General features: G+C 44.0%; 1 protein-coding gene across 1 annotated transcript in view; it reads left to right on the forward strand.

The window, feature by feature from the left end:
• The window catches only part of auts2a (activator of transcription and developmental regulator AUTS2 a), a 309,547-nt gene that overhangs the window by 133,644 nt on the left and 154,369 nt on the right, over nucleotides 1–21,534 (forward strand). The window contains exon 3 of the mRNA XM_071524536.1: nucleotides 3,935–4,036. Within this exon, the coding sequence (XP_071380637.1) occupies nucleotides 3,935–4,036 (102 nt within the window). The remainder of the gene's footprint in view (nucleotides 1–3,934; nucleotides 4,037–21,534) is intronic.

Below are 21,534 nucleotides of genomic sequence, written 5' to 3' on the forward strand. Positions count from 1 at the left end.
CGCGCGGTGGGGGAAATCTCAAGACAAGCTTTTGTGAAACTTGCATGACATTCAACAGCACCTTTGGTATTTCATGTGGCAACTCCAATAACGCTGCTGCAAACCAATCTATTCAGGCTCTTGTTTAGTTAAGGGTCTGAGTTTGAATACATATGTTGAGCACAGACAGGGAAGGTCCATTTACTATTCTTCGTGTAAGTTGTAATCGTAATTCAAGAGAGAGGAAGGAGGTTTTATGAGAACATCAGACGGCTGTGATAAAGGCCAGTATAGAAATGGCAGTCTTTTCACGCATTGTTTGAAACCCATACCATGATAGACCTTTGAAGAGGAAGTGATCAAGTGTTTTGTCACTCCTATATATCTATGTGTTTAGATGAAATGGATTATGAGTGCTGGTTATCCAAATTGTTTATATTAATTACCTGTAGCTCATCTGGTTGCTTTGTTATGAGTAACTATTTTGATTCATTCTAATCAGTTTTAGTTTTTAGTTTTCTGATGACATGGAGAAAAATAGTACGGTAAAACTTCTGACACTTGACAAGTAAAAACAGATGAGTCCTTATTGAAATACGACAGTCCTGAACAGTACTAGCAACAATGGAATAGTGATTAGTGACAGGTGGTACAGCACCTTGTAATTGAATAACATTATCAGTCTGTAATGATTAATAATAATGCTAATTGGAATTCAAAGATGCTAGTAAGGGAGGTAAAGATGATATAGCAACACTTAGCCCCACTTAGCCTGGGGTTCAGTGATGAGGCTGAATGTATTTAAATAAGAAAACAATTAGTATTAGTGTTAGCATTAGTAGCTATTGAATAAGTGCAAGTGTATAGTACTATTCAAATAGTGACTAGTAACGTTTTCATTAGTAGTAACTAAAGTATGTCTATGTTTTTTTTTTTTTTTAAATAATGATTTATAAGAAATGTTAAATGGTTTCTCATACATGCAGGCTGAATCATATCATGCTGAGGTTTCGGCTGCTCTCCTCCAAAGCATCATGCTGGCTGCTGATTGAAAACAGTTGTTGATTCTCTACTTCAGTAAATTCAGGCTGGTAAGACAGAGAGGGAAAAAAAACTTTATCCCCTAACACAGAACAGATTGCAGGAAAACAAGACCTCACTGTGTGGAAATTAATGGCAGATGCACTTACTAGTAGTTTAAATGTTTCATTAGATGCTAATGTCTCGCTGTGTCTTTAATTGTTGTGAAATTAGCCTCTGGAATATTAAAACCATCTGTTTGTTATCTTCCTGCAGGGCCAGTCTTTACCCAGGCTGTGCAGATAAGGCCATTAAATAAATGCATCCTTATGCCTCAACCTGCATCTTAATTAATGTCTTTATGTTATTGCATCAGCACAACACACCAGTCTGGGGCTCAGCACATGTAGGCATACATGAGTGTGCACACACACACACACACACACACACACACACACACACACACACAGTTCCTCGTCTCTCTGCCTTAGATCTATGCTAAATGCAGTGAAGTTCTGTGGCATTCATTACAGGATGCAAAACTAAAGCTAAGCTTAAAAGGCTATTAAATTATGGAAAACGGCGTGTGCAATGTAACAAGTGGGAGTGATCAGATCAGTGCTGTTATAGTAGAGGTCGTGGAGACAGCCTCCACACCCACACACATGGGTTTCTCATTTAGATTTATCATCAGACAGCAGGCCATTAAATTTCAGCTTCACTTTTTGATGGCACTGACCACCAGCATTCCCTGCATTTGCTTAAGACATCCATTAATCATTCCATTAAAAGAAATGAATCCATCATCTGAACCTCAGAAAGGGGAGAGGGGATGAAAAAAAAAAAAAAACACAATTCTCTGAAGTAATTTAAGGGAGCTCAGGGGGAAATTAAAGGGAACAAGCTGAGGGATACGTTTTCAAATAGCTGTGTAATCAGGTCCCAGGCTATGTAATCGCCCTGAAAGATGAGCTGCTCTTTATTGGAATGTCTTTATTAGACATGTTCTTCAGACATTATACACAGTTAAATTTGTGCAAGATTTCTGATTTCACGGTGTACTTTCCCACTGATAAGACGGTATGATTACGTGGTTTCACTACCGCCAAGTCAGGTTGATACCGGTTTGATTAATCTAAGTCAGCCTCAATAGGAATTTAAATCAGCGTGTAAGACAAATCACTCTAGCTCTCCCACAAGTTTCTTATTACATACTTACATTACATAAGCCTACCGTATATGAGTTTGGTTTTGGGCTGCTAATATTTAGAGCAGTAGTCGGCAGCGGCGGCTGAGGTCATTTTTCTGTGCGCGCATTCATACATGCATGAGTGTGCTGGCCCGCGCCGCCCGGTGTTGTCAGCAGGGACCCTGACTGGTTAATAAATATTATAGGTCAACATGTTTTGATGAAGGAGCTGCAGACTGGGGCGTAAACAGTGTCCCTCGCCCTTTCTTCGGGGCTCTATTCACGGGCCAGGGTGGAAGAGATATTATTCCCCTTTTCTCTCTAAAAATATGTAAACTCCCTTCAGACGAACTGGCATTTGCAAGAAAAAGAGAGAAAATGTGCCCTGGTTTTTGTGGGAATAAAATGTGTTGGAGGTAATTAGTGCTATCACAGCACTGGGTCCTGGTGCGTGCATGTGTGTGCGCGTGTGTGTGTGTGCGTGTGTGCGCGCTGGCATTTGTGCTGTAACTCCATGGTCCTGTGTGTTCTCTCCAGCCCTGTCTGAGCCCTGTGTGGCCCCGCACTCTTCCTCTCCTCCACATAAACACACACACACGCGTGCACACAAACACACGCACACACACGCACGCGCAGAGTCACACAGGCCCATCAGGCATTCCCAGTGCTCTGACTCTCTTATCGCGTTCAGCACTCCGGCGAACCCACCCGCCTTCCACCCATCATGCAATTCTCCCAAGGAATAGGATTCCTTTCACACCGCTAATGGCTACAGAAAAGGGAACATTTTCATTTTAATTATACGCTCAACTCAAGGGCTCTTTAGGTATTCCCCCACCCCGTGCCCTTTCATCCCACTAAATGACGGCCAATACCTGAAAGGAGAATATTGAAAGAGAGGTAAAAAAACCCCCAACATATAGCTCTGTCCCTCAAGAGTATAGGAGTGGGAGGGGACAAGGAGAGTGCAGTCATCTCCAAGTCCAAGTCCTCTGTGTGCGCTGCGCCACGCTCTGCTTTTCCTATTAGGTGGCAGAGCAGCCGTTTACTGCACTGTCCCATGCTAGCCCATAAAGCCGGCTTTTTATGTGCTTTGAAATGAAACCTGCACCGCTTGTCTGGTCTGGAAGGAGCAGCATGGGAGCTTCAGAGGACATCAATCGCAGACTTGGACAGGCAGTATAGACCCCCCCCTCTCTCCCCTCCACTCCACGCTCCCAAGAGTCTTTTCATTGTTCTCCAGATTTTGAAGGGCCTCAGATGCTCTCGGATTGGCACGTCCTCCTCTTTATTCTTAGTTTTTTTTTTTTTTTTTTGTCACTTTGCTGCATCTCTTCTGACAGAGTGTCTAGAGGATGACACTTGCTGAGCTCCTGCTGCCTCAGCATGTGGTGTCTGCTTGGAAGGGATAGAGGCTCCATTTGAAGGTTCTGGAGGGGTCTTTTGTCCCCGTTCCCTTTTTCCTAGGGCTGATAGGAGTTTCATACTGCGAGATCAGATGGCATCTATCATTGGCAAGCAGAGTGATGGCTGCTCAATAGGCCGCTCAATAGGCTCGGAAACATGACAGATTTACAGAGACGGCGCCGCGGCTCCTGCCAGTTCTCACATATTCATGAAGCGATTTCTGCGGGACGCCTTCCTCGAGCCGGGCGCCGTCCGCGTAGAAGCTCCAAACTGGCAATGTTGGTGCTGTGTTGCTCCGCCTTGTTAACCCGCAGTCTCCGTGTGCGTTCTGTTTTGCAGCTGAAGCCGGGCCAGAACAACTGCAAGGACAGCGACAGCGAGAGTGTGAGCGGAGAGTCCAAGCCTTCCGTCAGGAGCAGCTCCAGAGACAGGCTGACGGATGTGAGTATATTAACATTAAGTACAGCAGACATCGCTCACTGCATTACAGAACGCTACTACTACAACAGCAGCGGCCGTATACATCAAGCACCCCCCCCCCCCCCCCCCACTCCCTCTATGTGTTCACATCCTGTCCGGGCTATTGGTCCAATTTAAATATGTGCTCATAGTTTATCTAGTTTGTCTATTCAAAAATCACTTCAAATTTTCATGTATTTCATTCTCAGTGATGTTGCACATTAGTTTAGCATTTCAATTAAAGACAGAAAAATGTTGGATGTGATAATTGGCAACCAAAACCTGAAACTTTAAAATAAATGTCAATGTATGTATGTCACAAATATTTTTAAATACATTTTACTAGCCAGCTTTCCCACTGATTATTTTTTATTGAAGTATCTCATTGCTACAGTAGTTTTCCCTGACAAATCTAACATGACACACATCATCAGTAACAACCAGTCTTTTAGAAGAGAATATCCATTGTGTTTTATTTCACAAAGACATAACGATTTCAGCGGCACCAACACAATGAACAAGGTGAGGACTAGACACAACACAGACTCATTATAGTGACAACCAGGTAATTTACTGGCATTAGGCGGCGATATGTAAAGGTTATAGAGTAGGTATTCACAGGGATTCTACAGTTGTAGTTGTTTCCAAGAAATACTTTTATATACTTAATAAGATACCTGTCCAAGTGCATCTACAACTTTACTTACCTTTAGTCATTAGTAGTTAGTTAATTAGTACACATGATGTTAAAAAAAACTATTCATATTGATAAATGGCAAGTCATTTTCATTACCAGCAACCTGCCAGCACTGTAAACCAATCTTTTTTTTATTTTTATATTTAACCTTTACATATTGCCCGATAAAGCCAGCAAATTAGGTGGTTGTGACTATAATGAGTCAGTGTATGTTCTTTCAACACTGAATGTTGTTAGGTTCTGCCACTGTTTCATAACTCAGGACTCAATGTGTGTGTGTGGCCTTGCACCTACGCCACACAGACAAAAGGTAAGTGCTAATGTGATATTTTCAATTGTTCAGGATTTACTTTGGCCTTGTACCAATAAAACTCAGTAGCACACTCCACGCTAAACCTTCCACGTCTCCAGTGTGCTGTTGTTGTCTTTGGCATACTCCAGGTGAAGAGGACTATTTGCATCCTACACACACACACACACGCACACACACACACACTCCCAGAGGTTCTTTGCAATTGATACAAGAAAGACATCCTACTTACCCAGTGCCTTGTTCCTTGTGGAGGAGCTGAAGGCAAGCTTTAAATGACAGAAGAAAGAGCGTCTGTGTGTCCCTGTGCCCCGTGACATATTCCAAGATGTAAAGAGAGCAGGCTCGAGGGACCTCACTGCCACGCAGCCACCCCTGCTCTTCTCTTTGATTTGTGTGGAGAATCTACAGCGGAGCGATCAGATATCTGGCCATAATTAAAGCTGTCAGCTGGGAGGCGAGCTAGTCTTTGAGAAAGACATGGCCGAGCAAGGGAAGCAAAGCTGATTCTGTGTGTAGCTTTACGATGCTTGACCGGGCATGAAATGAAATAAGTAATTTGATGTTGACAACAGAAATTGAAATGATACTTACTGATTTTCGTGAGACTGCACTGTGGTGCCTCTTGCAGCACTAAACCAAGACAAATGTTAGTTAAACAATTGAAATTTGAAAAAGCATACTTCTGGATGATTAATGTCCGCAGCTGTGACTGCCATACATAAAAAAAAAAAAGCTTTCAATTTGTCCTCAGTTGTGCTGTGGTTAATAATAACTAAATGGTGAAAATGATACAGTGTTGCAATCCAATTTGCAGTTCATGCTTAATGTCTGAGTACTGTGTTTTCTTTATATTTTTTCTCTATAGGACAAGCAAGAATTAATTTAAAATACTATATGGTGCTGTAACGCATGCCTTTGAACGGCCTCTTCTGTGTAATTTCTTTACTCCATGACTGGATTTCAATTTCATAATCCTTTGCCTGAATTGGCGATCTAGTCCAACCAGTTACCGCCATTTAGATGCATCACCCTGACTTTGACTCAGATTGCACACTGATGAAACATGTTTCGCCAATTACATCAGGTTACGGTCTGCCCTAATTACCTAGTCACTTCTAGATACAAGGACTGTATTACCATTGCGTCTCATTCAGTTTATTCTGTTCAAATATTGTATATGGAAACGGCACCAAAAATGAATTTTGCCAATTATAACGCCATTTTATTTGGAAAATGTCAGGTTTTCTCAAGCAAAAACCACCTACTCCCTCCACTCTCCTTGTTCTTGGGACCGATCCATCCCCCTCTCTATAATCACTTCCCCCTGAGCTGGCCTTTTAGCCACTCTGTACACTCTGGAGGATTGACTGAACAGCAGCCCCAGCCCCCCCCCCCACACACACACACACACACACACACACCATCTGGTCAAGCCACCCCACAGGAGACTGTGCGTGTCTTCAGGAGAGCTGCTGAAAGCTGGGCTGCATGAAGACAGACTTTTAGACCCCCATGCCACTTTAGATGGTCACAGTGTGCGAGGCTTCATCTCGGGTCCCCACGGGTCCCCGAACAAGTCCCCTTCGAGCCACGCCGTAAAAACCCACTTCACACGTCGCGAGAGGTGCAAGCCGGAGCTTTCCCCTCCCCAGGCTGAAAGGAGGAAGGAAAGAAAAAGGGAGGGGGGTGTAAAAAAGATGAAGGGCGGGAGGGAAAAGCGAGGTTAGAGCAGGTGGAGGAAGGTCTGTTTTCTGGCCTTGGATTAGAAATAAAGCATTATGGATTTATGGAAAACAACTGTTTTGATTGGTACTTAGAAAACAGATTCTTTGGGCTACGTTCATTTTTTATGATTAGGGAATGCATTTTATATACAGTAAAGCAGTGCAGTAACAGTGTATAGGGAGGTGCGTGTCTGGGGGAGATTTTGATAGCATAAAGCCTGCGGTGCCTTCCATGCTATGACCATCCATGTGCTAGTTTCAAGTTTGAAATGTTAAGACTAGATTGGCTGTAACTCCGCACACAGTGCAAACAAACAGAAAAGCGTGGAAGTCAGGGAGCAGTGTGAGACAGGAGCTCGCTGTAACCCTGAGCATTCGTTAGACCAACATTTTGCTAATGGTGTTTGCTGAACACCCCCCACCCCCCCGCCCCACCTCCACCCACCCCTCCTTAGTGAGTGACTCCGCTCTGATGAAGCAGATGAACCGAGTTTTCCGGCCTGGCACTGCCTGGGAGGGAGATAGAGGCCAGGGGAGGTCAGGCCTGGCAACCTCTCTCTCTCTCTCTCTCTCTCTCTCTCTCTCTCTCTCTCTCTCCCTCTCTCTTTCTCTATCCCTCTCTCTTTCTCTATCCCTCTCCTTTCCCTCCTCACTCCGTCCTGCCAGCTCATTAAGGCCTACAAATGGCACATCAGCTCGGCTGTGTTTGCCTCAACCCCAAACCCCAGCTAAATTGGCAGGCTTAGCCGTATTTGCTCTGAAGCACCGGGTTCCCTTTTGGGTTCGTTTGAAGCCGACATGGCAGGCCTCTCCGCCGCCGACACTGCCCCCCCCCCCCCCTCCTCCTCTCCCCCCACCTCTCCTTCTCCTCCCCTGCACCCCCCCACCCACCCACCCTCTCTCTCTCTCTCTCCCTCAGTCTGGGTGGCAGGCATTCAGGCAGGCAGCCGTCCTGAGCGGAGGGAGTCTGCTGGATTAGGGAGGGCAGGGAGCTCGGGATGAATCACTCCCGTTTAGTCTCTGCGGCAAGGGGGTGAAATGCCATCATTACCCGGCTGCCTATCAAATAAATTGGCAATTACGGGCCTGGGATTGCGAGTAAACAGCACGTTACTTCTTTTTTTCCCCCACCCAAGGCTCTTGATGAGAGGCGGGTGCAATAGAGAGAAGCCCAGGAGCACTGGGTCAGAGCCCGCCAGCCAGCACTAGCCAGCCTGATGAGAGACACAAGAAACAGCCTGTAATGAATGCACCTCTATATTTCAGTGGCCATTGTTATAGTCCTATCCCTTCTTGCTTTAGTCTTGGCTATTGAGTAAATTCTGCCTGCTGTGTAGCCAAAACAACGCTGATGCAGTGCTGCCTAATGCCTTTTGGATAACCCTTTCATACAGTATACATTGTGGAATCCATTGCAGTAACAGTGGGCAGTGATGTGTGTGTGGATGGATATACAGTATAAAGCCTGCTGTACCTCCCATCCTTCACAGCTCATGTGCTAGTTCTATTGGCAGTTTGAGACGAGACTGGTTGTAACACTGTTATTGATACTAGCAGTTTATTGGTGTTACTCCAGACAGTTTTGCATGCTGGTTTTTCCAACAGAAATGAAAATGTGAAAATTGTGGGTTCCTGAAATCCATACTCGTGTGTCCTGGCTCCTCTCACATGAGAAGGTTTTCTTGCGGTGAGGTCTTTGAAAGTTGTTTTGTAATGGAACATCTGGAAGTGATATTGTTAAAAGTCGGGCCCATCATCTTCCCATGCTTTTGAAGCGGTTTCTGCCCAAACGGAGCTAAAGTCTCCCTTATGGCCAGTAAAACTGAACTCGGTTATTACTGGCTTTCTGATTAAAACATGACAATCTATTTGGGATCCTGTGTGCATGTGGTGAAACCATTTCAAATACTCAAATTACAGCTTTTGAAAACTGATTAATGTCATAAAATATAGTTGTTGTTTTAAAGATCACTATTATGATTAAATTTGCTTGAGTGTACGAAGACTGCACAGAATGTTTTGTTCTTAACCTCAGAGTACAGTCTTTTCCATAAGCTTCCTTTCTGAAGGGACTCTGGTTGTCCCATTGAACCGCTTATGTAATGTGACCAGAGCTGGTCTGCATTACACTGTGCCCATCCCACCTCCTCAGTACATTCTCCAATTATTTCCTGACACTCCGATGTAAATGAGGTCGCAGTCCCCCTACATGTCCAGATATGCTGGCCAATTTGCTCCGACACAGAACTTGTAATTGCTTGCATCAATTATCCATCTCTTTCTCTCTTTCTCTTTCTCTCTCTCTCTCTCTCTCTCTGCCTCTCAATAATTTGAAATGTTCCTTATTAGAGACAAGCGTTTAGATATGGAAGTAGGAATGTTGTACCTATAATTAGCTCATTATCATGGGATCGTACTCCCTGCTCAGGCCTTAGTGTGTGCGTAGTGGCACTGTGCAGCAGATGCAGTGCAGGGATTATGTGTCAGTCTTTATGATTGTTTTATGGCTTTACAGCAGTGATATAAACACTAAAGCCTACAGAAATAGAGACACAATATGTTGTATCCACATGTAAATACAGGGGTGGGACGGCGCACTGCAGTCACAGTCAACAAGATCATGTGAATGTGTACAGTAGGTAAGTAGGTAAGTTAAGTTTTATCTGTATAGCACATTTCAGAAACAAAGTAACTCAACCTCCATAGAAATAGAGATACATATGTCAAGAAAACATATAGAAAAGCATATCACATGTCTACACATGCCCAAACACGACCACACACACATGCACACCCACGCATACACACAAGGATAAAACTTGGTCAAAGGCTTTAGAGACAAGAAAAGGTTTAAGCCTGCTTTTAAAAGAGGTTAGTGTTGAGACACACCTCAGTACCTCTGGAAGGCTCCTCCGACAACTGGGAGTGTAATTGCTAAAAGCAGCTTTGCCAGCTTTTGATTTAATACTTGGAACAACTAAGAGGCCAGCCGCAGAAGACCTGAGAGACCCAGCTGACTCATATCGACTAAGTAAAGCTGAAGCGAGTGCGTCTTACCACTGAAATCTCATCATCATCCACCTCTGATGAAATCTAAAATTTGCAATCATTTTAAGCATGTAAGGTGTCAACAAGATGACTAGCTTTTTGATTTATGCAGTCCTGTGTCTGTTTATTCATGAGGAACACCTGGAACAGACAGTAGTGCTATCAACTTTTGCTATGGGCTTCCAATGGGCTTCAAATCCTATGCACTAGTGAAGAGATCATGTCCACAATGAGTTCTTCTCACCTTATTTTTCTGATTCATTATGCCAGGCTCTGTCACTCTCAGCTCAACTAGCTTGCCAGAGGATCTGGACACCAGAGATCACTTGAATTACCTCTACCTGTGACTCTAAATCGGCCTGATGAATAGGCTGTCTCCCAGGAGTTGGCCAGACATGCTTATTACCACCTCTGGCATTCCAGATCAAGCCCCTTTTTTTCTTCTCCTCTCCCTCTCTTTTCTCTCACTCTCTCCCATTTTCTCCCTCGTTGCCTGGAGTCGGGTTGTCAGGAACAGATTGTGACACTTTGTGACATGGCAGTCGGGCAGAATTATGCTGCGCCTCCGTCGCGCTGCCATTACCCCAACAGCCGAATGTCCGTCAGGGGCCTGCGAGAGGTCCCGCTGGATGGCATGTCGCTACAAGTGCTGGGGGCACGCCTGCCTCCCTGCCTGCGTTCACAAAGTGTTTAACTCAGACTCGGCTGGATCTAATCTCCACAAGTATAATTAGAATGAGCGGAGCGCAGTGTGATTGTGTGCAGTGACCTCTGAGCAGCCCTCAGGTTGAGAATGCATGGCACTAGTTTATCTCTGCTAATTATTTACCGCACCTTGAGGCCTTTAACACAAAGCTACTTGTGAGGCACAGAATATTGTGACCTTTACTGTAGTTGTTATTGTACACCCAGCAAAATAATGCTCCTTAATTGTTGAAATTGATACAGAGTGGTAAATACTGTACAGGCTGATGCTGACTGAATGCAATCCCTCAGTGCTGTGGATGATAGATCTATTCTCATGGAAGATTAATGGGCTGCAGAAGTGGTGTTGAATGTCATTGTTGAAGGTTGAAAGTATTGAGCGCCCGAATCCTATCCATATGTTTTCAGGAATGACATAAATAGGCTCAGCCGGAATCCATTTTGACTTATCAAGCGTAAACCAGTGCCAGAGCCACACGATACTTGCCAAGTATTCTGGCTCTGAGGCTTCCAATAACAAATCCTATTCCACATAATTTCCACTGAAATTGGCCATGGCCATGTGCTGCCACCCTGTTTTTGCTTGTGCCGCGTGTCCCCCAGCTCTTGGCTACATATTGCTTCCGCATTCCCTGTAACCCGACCCTGTAGCCCCAATTTTTGATGTCATACCAGGCTCAGGCGAGGGAGTCTCTCCTCTCTTTGTTCCAGTCTTTTCAGCGTGGAGGCTGTTCCGGTGGGGTAAGTTGAATAAGTGGAGCCCGGAGGAATCTCTACAAAGGTCTCACTCTGATTGGATGCATGCAGAGCCCAAGCAGAGAGCGCCGGTTGCCATAGCAATGGGAGCAATGTGGGAACTGGCTGTATGAAGGAGAAAGGGGAAGTGATGCTTTCTTTTGTGATGGGAGGTCTTCATCGACCGACATTCCCGTCTATGAATACACACTGGCCACCGCGCACGTAAACACGGATACACGCAGGCACACAAATGGCATTACATGCACCTTTTACCCCCCAAGGAGAAGCCGAGCAGGAGTGCATACTTCAATCACAATGGCCTGGTGGGGGTGTACTCGGGCCCAAGCTGGGAGCCAGAAAAAACACAATCAGACTCATCGGGAGTCCAGGACCATCTCCCCCTCATAAACATGATTACTGGCCATTCACGACTACATATCGCTTACCTCTCCTGGGCCAACAAATCATCCTTACCCCCTCTCCCAGCTCATCACAGGCACTATAAACACAGAAATGACAGAAATCTCTCCCCCTCTCTTTCTCTCTCTTGTTCCTGTAAATACAAAAATCGCAGAAATGTCACACTTTGCTTCCTTGCTTTCTTCCCTGCCTGTCTTCGGAGCAAATGTTTGAATTCTTTCACCCCTAATGCTCTCGCCATATGACTAACCACAAGGTGATGCAAACCTCTCCAAGGTTCATGTGTTTGTATTTGTGTGTGTGTCTATGTGTGTGTCAGGGAGTTTAGCTGCAGGGTATAGGAACTGTGTGGGAGGGTTGGGCTTGTGTGTGTGTGTTGTGCTGGGTCTTGTGGAGTTTGGTTGAGGGGCACAAGGGCTGTGAAAGCTGGGGATTACACAGGAAGGCCTGCTGGTTCATGACCCTGCTCCACTCTGTCATGTCTGTAGGCCAAACACAGCAGTCGAATATACATCTTCTCTCATGCATGTGATCCTGCTGCTCTCTCCAAACAATTCTCCATCACAGACCAGTGCACGCTTGGCTGGAGGCAGGTTTCCCCAGTTTGTAATGGAATAATATGTGTGATCAAGCCCCATGCTCCACTTTTCATCACTCACATCAGCTCTGTCTGGTTGATGTCTCAGATGACTTGTTTGTGGACAGTTGCCCAAGATGATAGATATATCAGAAGCTAGGTGATAGATATATCTTAATCTTAAAACTCTACAATGCTTTTTACCATGGTGCCGTGGTCTTCAAGAGCCAAATTCAGCCAGGGCAACCTGAAGAGAGACACTTCACTCCTCTATACCCGGGTGCTATGAAACTTCATCATAGTGTTGTACAAATATGTTTTTGAGCAGTATCTGATTAATAAAACAAAGTAAAAGTTGAATTATTGTGAAAGTGTTGCCTAAACTATATGTCTTCACATTTTAGCTGCAATTTCAATTCCTTTCTTCTTCCTCTTTCTTCTTGTGGTATGTAAATTATATTTATTATTATTTATATTTATTATTATATATTTTTTATGATCATAAGACAATACATACTCTGCCATTTTATAATAAACTGCATCATTCTATCCACAGTTTTCTATGTATGTAGGTAATATGCTATGAACTAGGTTTGCTGATGTTCGTGATCTCAATAGAAGAGATTAAGGCAGCTGATCACAGGCACTTAGATCACATTCATATAAACTGATAATTAATTAGATCTATATGTCATCACCACAAATGCACAGTAGCACTGTACAGAATAGTTGTTTTGTTTTTGGTTTTTTTCTCTCACTTACATGTGGTAATGTGACAACAACAACTGCTAAGCTGCAGCTTTGTTTGGGCGTATGTTATCTCGGACACTATTGCTAGCTACTGAGTCATCTTCTGGGTAAAAGATGCATGAAAAGAGACATCTGTATTTCATTATGAACATAATGTTATGATGGCATGACCATGCATACTTGACATTCCAAACAACCTAGCAACAAATAAGTTGTGGGGTTGAGAGAGGTGTGAGCTTCAAGGTGCATCCAGACACCAGATTTTAAAAATATTTTATTTGGACAAAGGGCTGTTATGTGATTATTGGCACAGTCAAGCTTTTTTTGTTTGTTGTTATCTGACATAATAAACTGAGGCCTAGTTTTATTAGTTAAAGTTAAATGCTCTCTCCACAAAGTCCACATTTCATACTCTGGTTTATCATCATTGTTCAATCCCCCCTGGATTTCCCCTTTGGTGATACAAAGTAATGCAGGATGGTGCAGCTACTGCTGCTACTGATGCCAAAGTTACTTTGGCTGTCAAATCTTCTATGTAACCTTATCTATGCACTACTAAACCATGTGTGTATGTGTTATCTTTAACCTGGCTCACTTGCTTAAATCCTGCAGTCACTGCATGAGGCTGTATTACTTTGTATTGGGGGGTTTTGCACAAGGAAAAATGGGGAGGACGGACAAATAAAGATAATGGTTAGGAATGGAAAAAACTGATGTGTGGGACTTTGCATTAAACCAAGAATGACAGGGAGTGATTTTGGGCTTACAGTCTGAGCACATTCAGCTAATATTATGTTTCGCATGTGCTTTGAATTGAGCCCATGTTTTTCCTTTTGACAGGCTACACTTTACAACACTGTCTGTGTGCATTAGAAGCTCTCTTTTTCCCTTGTGCTGGAGAAGGGCATGTTCTGTCTTATTCAAGGCCTGTGCGTCTGACAGGATTACTGTGAGGCATTGGATGTCACATCACTTCTATTTCAGAAGCCAGCGCAATTTCCCTTAAACCACAAGGCAACAGCCCAAAAAATAAATAAATAGATAGATAGATGGACAGACAGACGGATAGATAGAGCAAGAGAGAGATAGAGAGATAGTGCCACTGGAATTACAGTAGCAGAAGATTATTCCAGAGACATTATTTCCCTCAAGTCGTGGGCTTAAGTCAAATTTGGAAGAGAAATGAAATTGCCAGCAGTGAAAAACCAGACTAGGTAGGAGCTCATGAGTAGAGAAATAACATTTTCATTTGTTTCTGCTCCCGTGGGAGACGAGCAGGCTTTCAGTAAATAGAGACAGCTATGAGAAATGATTTTTTTGGTCAGCGGGATATTGTTTTAACGTGCACTTATCCATCTGCAATCTAGATGTCAGGCCCCAGGAATCCACAGGATGGCCGTTCTGCTGTTGTCTTTATGACACACAAGTGTTAGCCGCGTCTCGCCTCCAATTGTCTCTGTTAGTTTCCCATTTCCACCTGAGATTCGGTTCTATATGTGGTCCCTTTTTTTAACTCACTTTGTTAAGAGCAGCCAGCTGATGCTACTCTGTGGATTTTGGGCTTTTGATATGGAGCTTCGCTGTGAATTGAAATGAGAAATTCAATCCTGGGCCCCGAGATTGTCATCTACCCATGCAAAAGCGAGTGATTGTGAGTGGAGGTGCACAATATTATTTGTTCCACTGCAATAACAATGCATCAAGTGTGGTGCGTTTTACCCAAGATTGGCACTAAGAGTCAGTCTTAGTAGAAGACTCCCCCCCCCCCCCCCCCCATCCTTTCCCATTGTGTTTCTCTTTCTTTGTGTCTGTGTTTTGGAGGCTGGCTTGCCTGAGGTAAAAATGTGTCACAAGCCACTCCTTTGTTTGCGGTGTCAAGCTCTTCTTAACTTGTCAGATGCATTGCACCCAGAGCCCCTTGTCTTTGTCTTTATTATCATTTGATATCTTCACGTCTTTTCATATTAGCAGCACTGTACTTTAACGCAACTCCAATAACAGACAGCGCGCATACACTTGGATACGTGGCCATGGTGTATCGTATTTGTTAAGTGTTATCTGGTTTCAAAGAGATGTTCAGGGGATTATTAGGGGATTACTTCCACTTGTGTAAGCGGCAACTGTCAAACACTATGTGATGTATGATCAATGATCGAGTTTTTATATGCGTTGGCCCTCTATTGAAGTTTATTTATATGGTACATTACAATCCATGATTAATCTCCAGAAGCAAAGCTTTGATCCAGAGCTGTCAACTGTGATGTACTCCCAGGTGATTATGTCTGCTTCCCGTCATCCAGTATCAGCCGACACATAAAGCACTTGTCACATAGCCCGTTCTGATTATGGTCGATATTGACACAGGAATTGAATAAGTGTATGCAATAAGGGGATTAGTGTTTCCCAAGAGGCGTGTGTCCCCCGCTGCATTCACTCCTGATGAGGCACACTGAGCCCTTTGAGAGACTCGTTTCATACAGGCAAATCCCATCTCTGGCTGCATAATGTGTAAATAGAAAAGAGGGATGAAGATTAATCTGCTGGCCATCTTAAATGGAACAGCAGTGGTCTCACATTGAAAGCGGGGGTGAAATCGCGCTTGGGCCTTTTGTTGAAAAATGTTCCGCATTAATCAAAGATTCGCTCCACTTTTCATTGCGTACGCACGTCAGTCGACCCTGCCATAATATATTGCAGATCCATGCCCTCAAGATCTGGATTTCTGCTCCAATAAACTGACAAAAACACGTATGAAATTTGTCTCCTTCCTCCCTTCTGCATAGCTGCCATAATCGCTCCTCATGAGGAATTTGGCGAAATGAGAATTTCCAAGCAAGAGACTTGGCTTGAATGTATTGTTTTTTTAATATTAGTGATATTGGCTAAGGCAGCTGAGCAAAACAGTTGGTAATGCTTCAAAATGAGAGAACGGGCTAATGACACGGTAACTGCACAGACTCTTTATAGTTATTACCAGGTAATTTATTATTACAGCATTATCCAGTAATATGTAAACATTTTACAGTTGTTACAGCTATAATCAGAAAGTACAATGTTGATGAAACTACAACCACATAACAAAATGAATAGGGTTGGTTTATTCAGTTTCTAATCAATAATGATTGGTATTTCCTGAGGAACGCTTTGAATGTTATAGAGGGTGTTTGCTTAAAGGAAAAGACAAACTTTTTGGCTAACATGTACTTTAATCAACTTGATCAACTTCCCATTGCACAATGATGTGATTGGTAATAGTTTGACCTCTATGTGTTTAATATTTAGGGCACTATAGTGCTCTGGAGGTCAGGTAGAGCTAGCTCACACTGTCCGCTAACCACACACTTGTGCTAAAGAGTTACTATGAACCATAGGGAACTAAATTAATAGTGGTTGAACTTGCCAGCAGTCTTCTATTGAACTTATTTACCAAAACATAGGTACATTCCCAGTTTTTCCTTGATAATTCTTTCGTAGATGTGGGTGGAAATGTTGGTCCTGAGGCCCAGGTATGGACCCATTTAAGGATCAGTTGCGGTGGGTGTTGTAGTTTACGTATGGCTCTTATTTTATATTATGATACATGGGCAGTTGTGCTATAATTGCAAGTGTTATTGTTACCTTTTTTCAGGCTGGCTGAGCAATAAGACCAGATGATCAATTGTCATTGTTCTTTCATTTTTCTAGCTGTGGGAGCAATTTTCCATCTGTGGGGGGGCACCACAGCTAAAATAATGTAAAGGAAACACTTCATCCCTTCAATAACAAACAAACTATAGCTTGTAAGAAACATCACATAGGAAAAGAACATGGTGGCAAGCCATAACCAGCGCTGCCACTGTTGATGAGGTTTACTCTCAGTGACAGAAACAGAGGCTATTTGAAGGCTTCAGTGTTGGCAGCAATAATAATAATGATGTCATATTATATTGATCCCCATAGGGATATTCTCTTTTCACTTTCCTCTCCACAGGGAGGTCAGAGGTCAGATCAGCTACAGAAGAGCAGTCCTTGAGCTGGCAGGGCTTCAGTGTGTTGCTCCAGGGGGCTTGAACCCAGGCTCTGCATTTGAAGGACAGTCTCCCTACACAACCCTGCAATGCAATTATGATTATATTGCACTGGGTATATCTCCTTCAATTCAATGCATTTGGATTTGAATAATGAAACATCTCAACCATAGGGCAGCCAAACCATATTGCACCAAAATGACTGGATGCAATTAAATATTATCATATGTATTTTCTCAATCTCTTATCTCAATTTTACCATTACTTGATTTCTATTTTAAAATGTAGTGAAGTGTAGGTCAATCCATTGCACTAGCATTATATAATATATGTCCCTAAATGTTATAGCCACCATAAAACTTATACTGAACTGACTTTAATTTTGGAAGTATGATTAAGCTTAGAGTGCAAGGAACCAAAACCAGGTGCATTGTATAATCTTGCTTTGTGTTGAACTATATATCATTCAACATTACCATAACCCACGCTCAAAAACCCTTCAAAAACATTTATACATGGCATACAGTCAATGTACAACTTTGCGTGGTAATATGTTGCATCTTTTTTTGTGCATGTACACGTCCCCTTTTGTCTTAGAAAGCACATCACTGTATCAGACAGTGTGGCAGAGCATGGGTGTAAAATCTTTGGTAAACTAATTAGACTATCGGCTCTGACCTGTTTAAAGGGAGTCACCCCAGCTGTGTTTGGGTAGCAGTGAGAGGTCAGAGGGCAGCGCTGGGCCACATAGGACAGGGGATTGGATGGGATTAACCTTGGCCTGGCCCTTTGGCCCCGGGCCCGGCCGGCCCAGGAAGAGTGGAATTAGCCAACCCGGGCAGGGCCATCTGATTCCAAGCCCTCATCCAATTACTGTCTTATCTCCTGGCCAAATGAGATCAATGCATGGAGGGCAGGGAGACCTGGCAGGCTGGCGAAGGTGCGATAATCAGCAGTAGGGAGCACGGCACTTAACTCCCCTGTGTCCCTGAAAGAGCCAGAGCATGTGTTAGGAGCACCGCTCACTGCCATTAGCTCATGGTGCCTGCTGGAGCCTGACCTGCACTTTGCATGAGGACAACCTGGTGTAATGCATTTTAGGCTTCTTTGCTTTTTGTGCTCAAGTGCAGCACTTAGAAAGGTGAATAATGTGCATAATTACAGTTTTACCTCTTATCCTCATTGAATCTACCCTGCAGATTACAGTGGCTAAAAGGTAGTACAGAGAGAGAGAGAAAAAAAACATAATTGCTTTTTATCTGTATTGCATATGAAAGGCCCTTTTAAGCGTTGTACAGTGGTTAAGAACAACCCTCCATGGCTAATATAGTCCACTGTTAATTTTCTTGTCAATTAGGGGGAAAAACAAATGTTTGACGTTTGGAGGTGTAATTAAGAAAATAATTAACCTCTGTGTGCACCATAAAAGCAGACAATTTAGCTCTCTACCTGCACTTCTTGAAATGGAGTCATGTTTTGCTGAATGAGATTCTGGTGTAAAAAGAGGTCCTCAATTAAATGGAATATTGTTCTTTGTATAAAATTAAATTTTATCCTGTTGCAATTCAGGTCACTTCATTTAATTACATTTCTCTGCTCTTAGCAATTTTAGTAAAATGGAAGTGTCTTTGAACGTCTGTAGACTTCAAACCTTACAGATATAATTATAAATGTTTTACTTACTTTTCATTCTCTCCTCTGAGTAGTAAGTAACAAATTGATGTCAGACAGGTAATCCCCTAACCGGGATCTCTGATATAATGACAAACAATTACGCCTGCTGGGGAGAGCGGACTCGCTTTAAAATGCATCACCGAAATGGAAGTTTCGATGAAAAAAAGTCTTTGCGGGCTGAGGCCGGTGTTTATATGATAAAAAGCTCTTCATATTTATTCCTGGTGCTTCTGCCATGCCAGTGATTGTATGGCACCACTGGTGTGTCCCTTAGCCATCTGGAGGACCGTTCTGTGCCCGCAATACGGCCGGAGAGGGACCCATTCTGGTGGATTTACGATCGGCTATGTCTTCCCATGCTAGCGTCCTGGGCTGGAGTTTCCACTGGAGAGCAATAGGTAGCCCTGAAAAAGTGTCTGTCCTTCAGCTGTGGCCCCGCGATTGTACATCCGCTACTACCTCCATCCTCCATCCTCCTCCTCCTCCTCCCTCCCTGTCCCTAGCTGCTCCTCCTCTCCTCGGCCCAGTTAGATTAAAGTCCTCTTAAATTCACCACAGCAGGCCGGCCGCACAGGGAGAGAGGCTGGCATCGCGGGGGCCCTCTGACAATCAGCGCCCGGCTAGAAAGCACTAATGAGCACAGGGAGGGGAGCGGAGGGCGTTGGCGGCTCACAGACAGACAGCGGCGGCGGCGGGTTTAGGATTCGGGGGGTTTGTTAGGGAAGGAGGCGGCGGGCTGGCACACTGTTGGGCTGGGTCCGGCGCAAGCGCTGACTAGATTAGCTTCCAGGGGGCAGAGCGGCAGTCAGTTTGGGAAAATATCACAGCCCATTAGTTAGGAGCAATGAAATGGAGTCAACTTCTGGGACTCCATTAGGCACGCTGCGCTTAGGCAGACGGCATCCCTCGGCGTGATGTTGCTATTCTGGAAGGATTGAGCACAGAGATATAATTGGACTGGGGAAATCAAGCAAGTTTCAGTGGTCCTGGTGGGGCTCTCAGACAGAAAATGAGAACACAGGCCTTTGTATTTTCTCTCCCTCTCCCTGTTAGCTTTACAGCTTTTTGAAAAACAGGAGTGAAAAGGCAGCCAGTGTGCTAGGGTTTTTTTTTTCTTTTCATTTTTATTTCCCTTCCTCTCTCTCTCCCTCTCCCTCTCTCTCTCTCTCTCTCTCTCTCTGTCTCCCTGTCTCCCTCACTCTCCCGCTCTGCCCCCTCCTTCTGTTTCTCTTATTGGATTTTATCCCCTGCTTTAAATTCTTCTTCTTCTTTTTTTTTTTTCATTTGCGGCTCCAGCTCCGGCTAACCCTAAGCTAAACAATATGCATTTATTCATCCGCGTCTTTCTCTAAGCATTGATGAGACTGAGGATTGTGCTCGATAATAAACATGGCTTAGTCTAAGACAGGCTGCTTGCTAAGCCTCGGAAGGCTGTTTACTGCAGATCAGTGCCAGCTAACTCCACTAGTTTGGAATATAGAACTACATCCATGAAAGTAATGCTCAAGTATAGTATACCAGTTTTTATAGTTTTTTTATCCCCCACTGAAATGCCCTTTCTCTAACAATGATGTCTGGATAGCTGGCTGACATTTTGGTTTCATAGAGGGACATCTCAAATGTAGATAGAGCGGACAGGCCTCAGTGCTTCAGGTAATTGATGTGCAGTTTTTAGCACCATCATGGGACGTCTCCATCCCTCCAATTTCTAGCAGGCATGCCGGTTTGCCCAAAACGCTTCACGTACTCTGTCCCAAATAAAGGACATTTCGACAATTCTCCAAGTTAATATACTTCACAGTAGCAGTCCATCATATTCTTCTCATAACTTCATCTAGTGGCTGGTGAGTAATTAGATTCAGTCTCTGATGGTGCACCGCTGGTGTCTTCATTACTGCTTTATCAAGCACATGCTCACTGCTATTTATGCAATGAGTCAGTGACGTGTTACCCAGTGTGTTGCCCTTTTGAAAGCAAAGAAAAACGTATTTGCATAAATGCAAAATATCGCCACGAAGTAAGCCATTTATCAAGCACTTCCTTACCGTAACTTGTTTAGGGGATTGTTAAGAGATCAATCAGGATCTATCCATTTAGTCTAATTGGTTTTCCGAGGGATTGATGAGTATAATTAGATTAGAAGGTTAGAAGAAGATATATTCAGTTAGACAAGGAGACACTCAATCCGTTCAATCTCAAATCCCTGTGTTTTTCTTCTGCATGGTTTGGAACAAAACCCAAAAACATAGATAACCTGGCATGAAATATCAAGGGGTTGAAATATGCTAATATACAGTATGAGTCATTGAGATACCGCTCAACAAAGGCATCGCACTGCCTCTCTCTCTCACTCTTGCTCTTTGTCCTCTCTATTCCTAGAATTATATCCCCGTAGCGGGAGAGTGTTGACATTTGCGCGCCTCTCGGGAACACAGCACCGTGAATGTTATCAGCACCTTAAAGACGGCCCTCGGCCCCCCATACATCCCCGGTAGGCGCTTTCGGCCCCCCCGCCTCAAAGGGCGCACCCCGCCTCAACCTTCCACCCCTGACCTGTCTGTCGGGCCTGGAGAAAGAGCCCCTGACAGCTCCTTTGATGGTGATGGTCGGAGGAGGAGGGGTACCTTGTAAAGAATAGGTGAAATGGAGGGTAAAAAGGGGGCCAGCCATTTGAAATGTCTGCACCGCGATCTAATCAGGTGGCGGTGGCTGTGCCCCCTTTTTTAAAGGAGCAGCCACGGCATTACAGCTGGCTGTCCCTCCTGGGTCCCGGGCCTCACAGGGCGTCTCATGTCAGCCTCCCACCTCCACAGACCCCGCATTGCAC

The sequence above is a fragment of the Centroberyx affinis genome, unplaced genomic scaffold (genome assembly GCF_046629955.1).
Source record: "Centroberyx affinis isolate AG114_WGS23_722 - 3 ecotype Tasmania unplaced genomic scaffold, CSIRO-AGI_Caff_v1 ptg001199l_1, whole genome shotgun sequence".
NCBI classification, from domain to species: Eukaryota; Metazoa; Chordata; class Actinopteri; order Beryciformes; family Berycidae; genus Centroberyx; species Centroberyx affinis.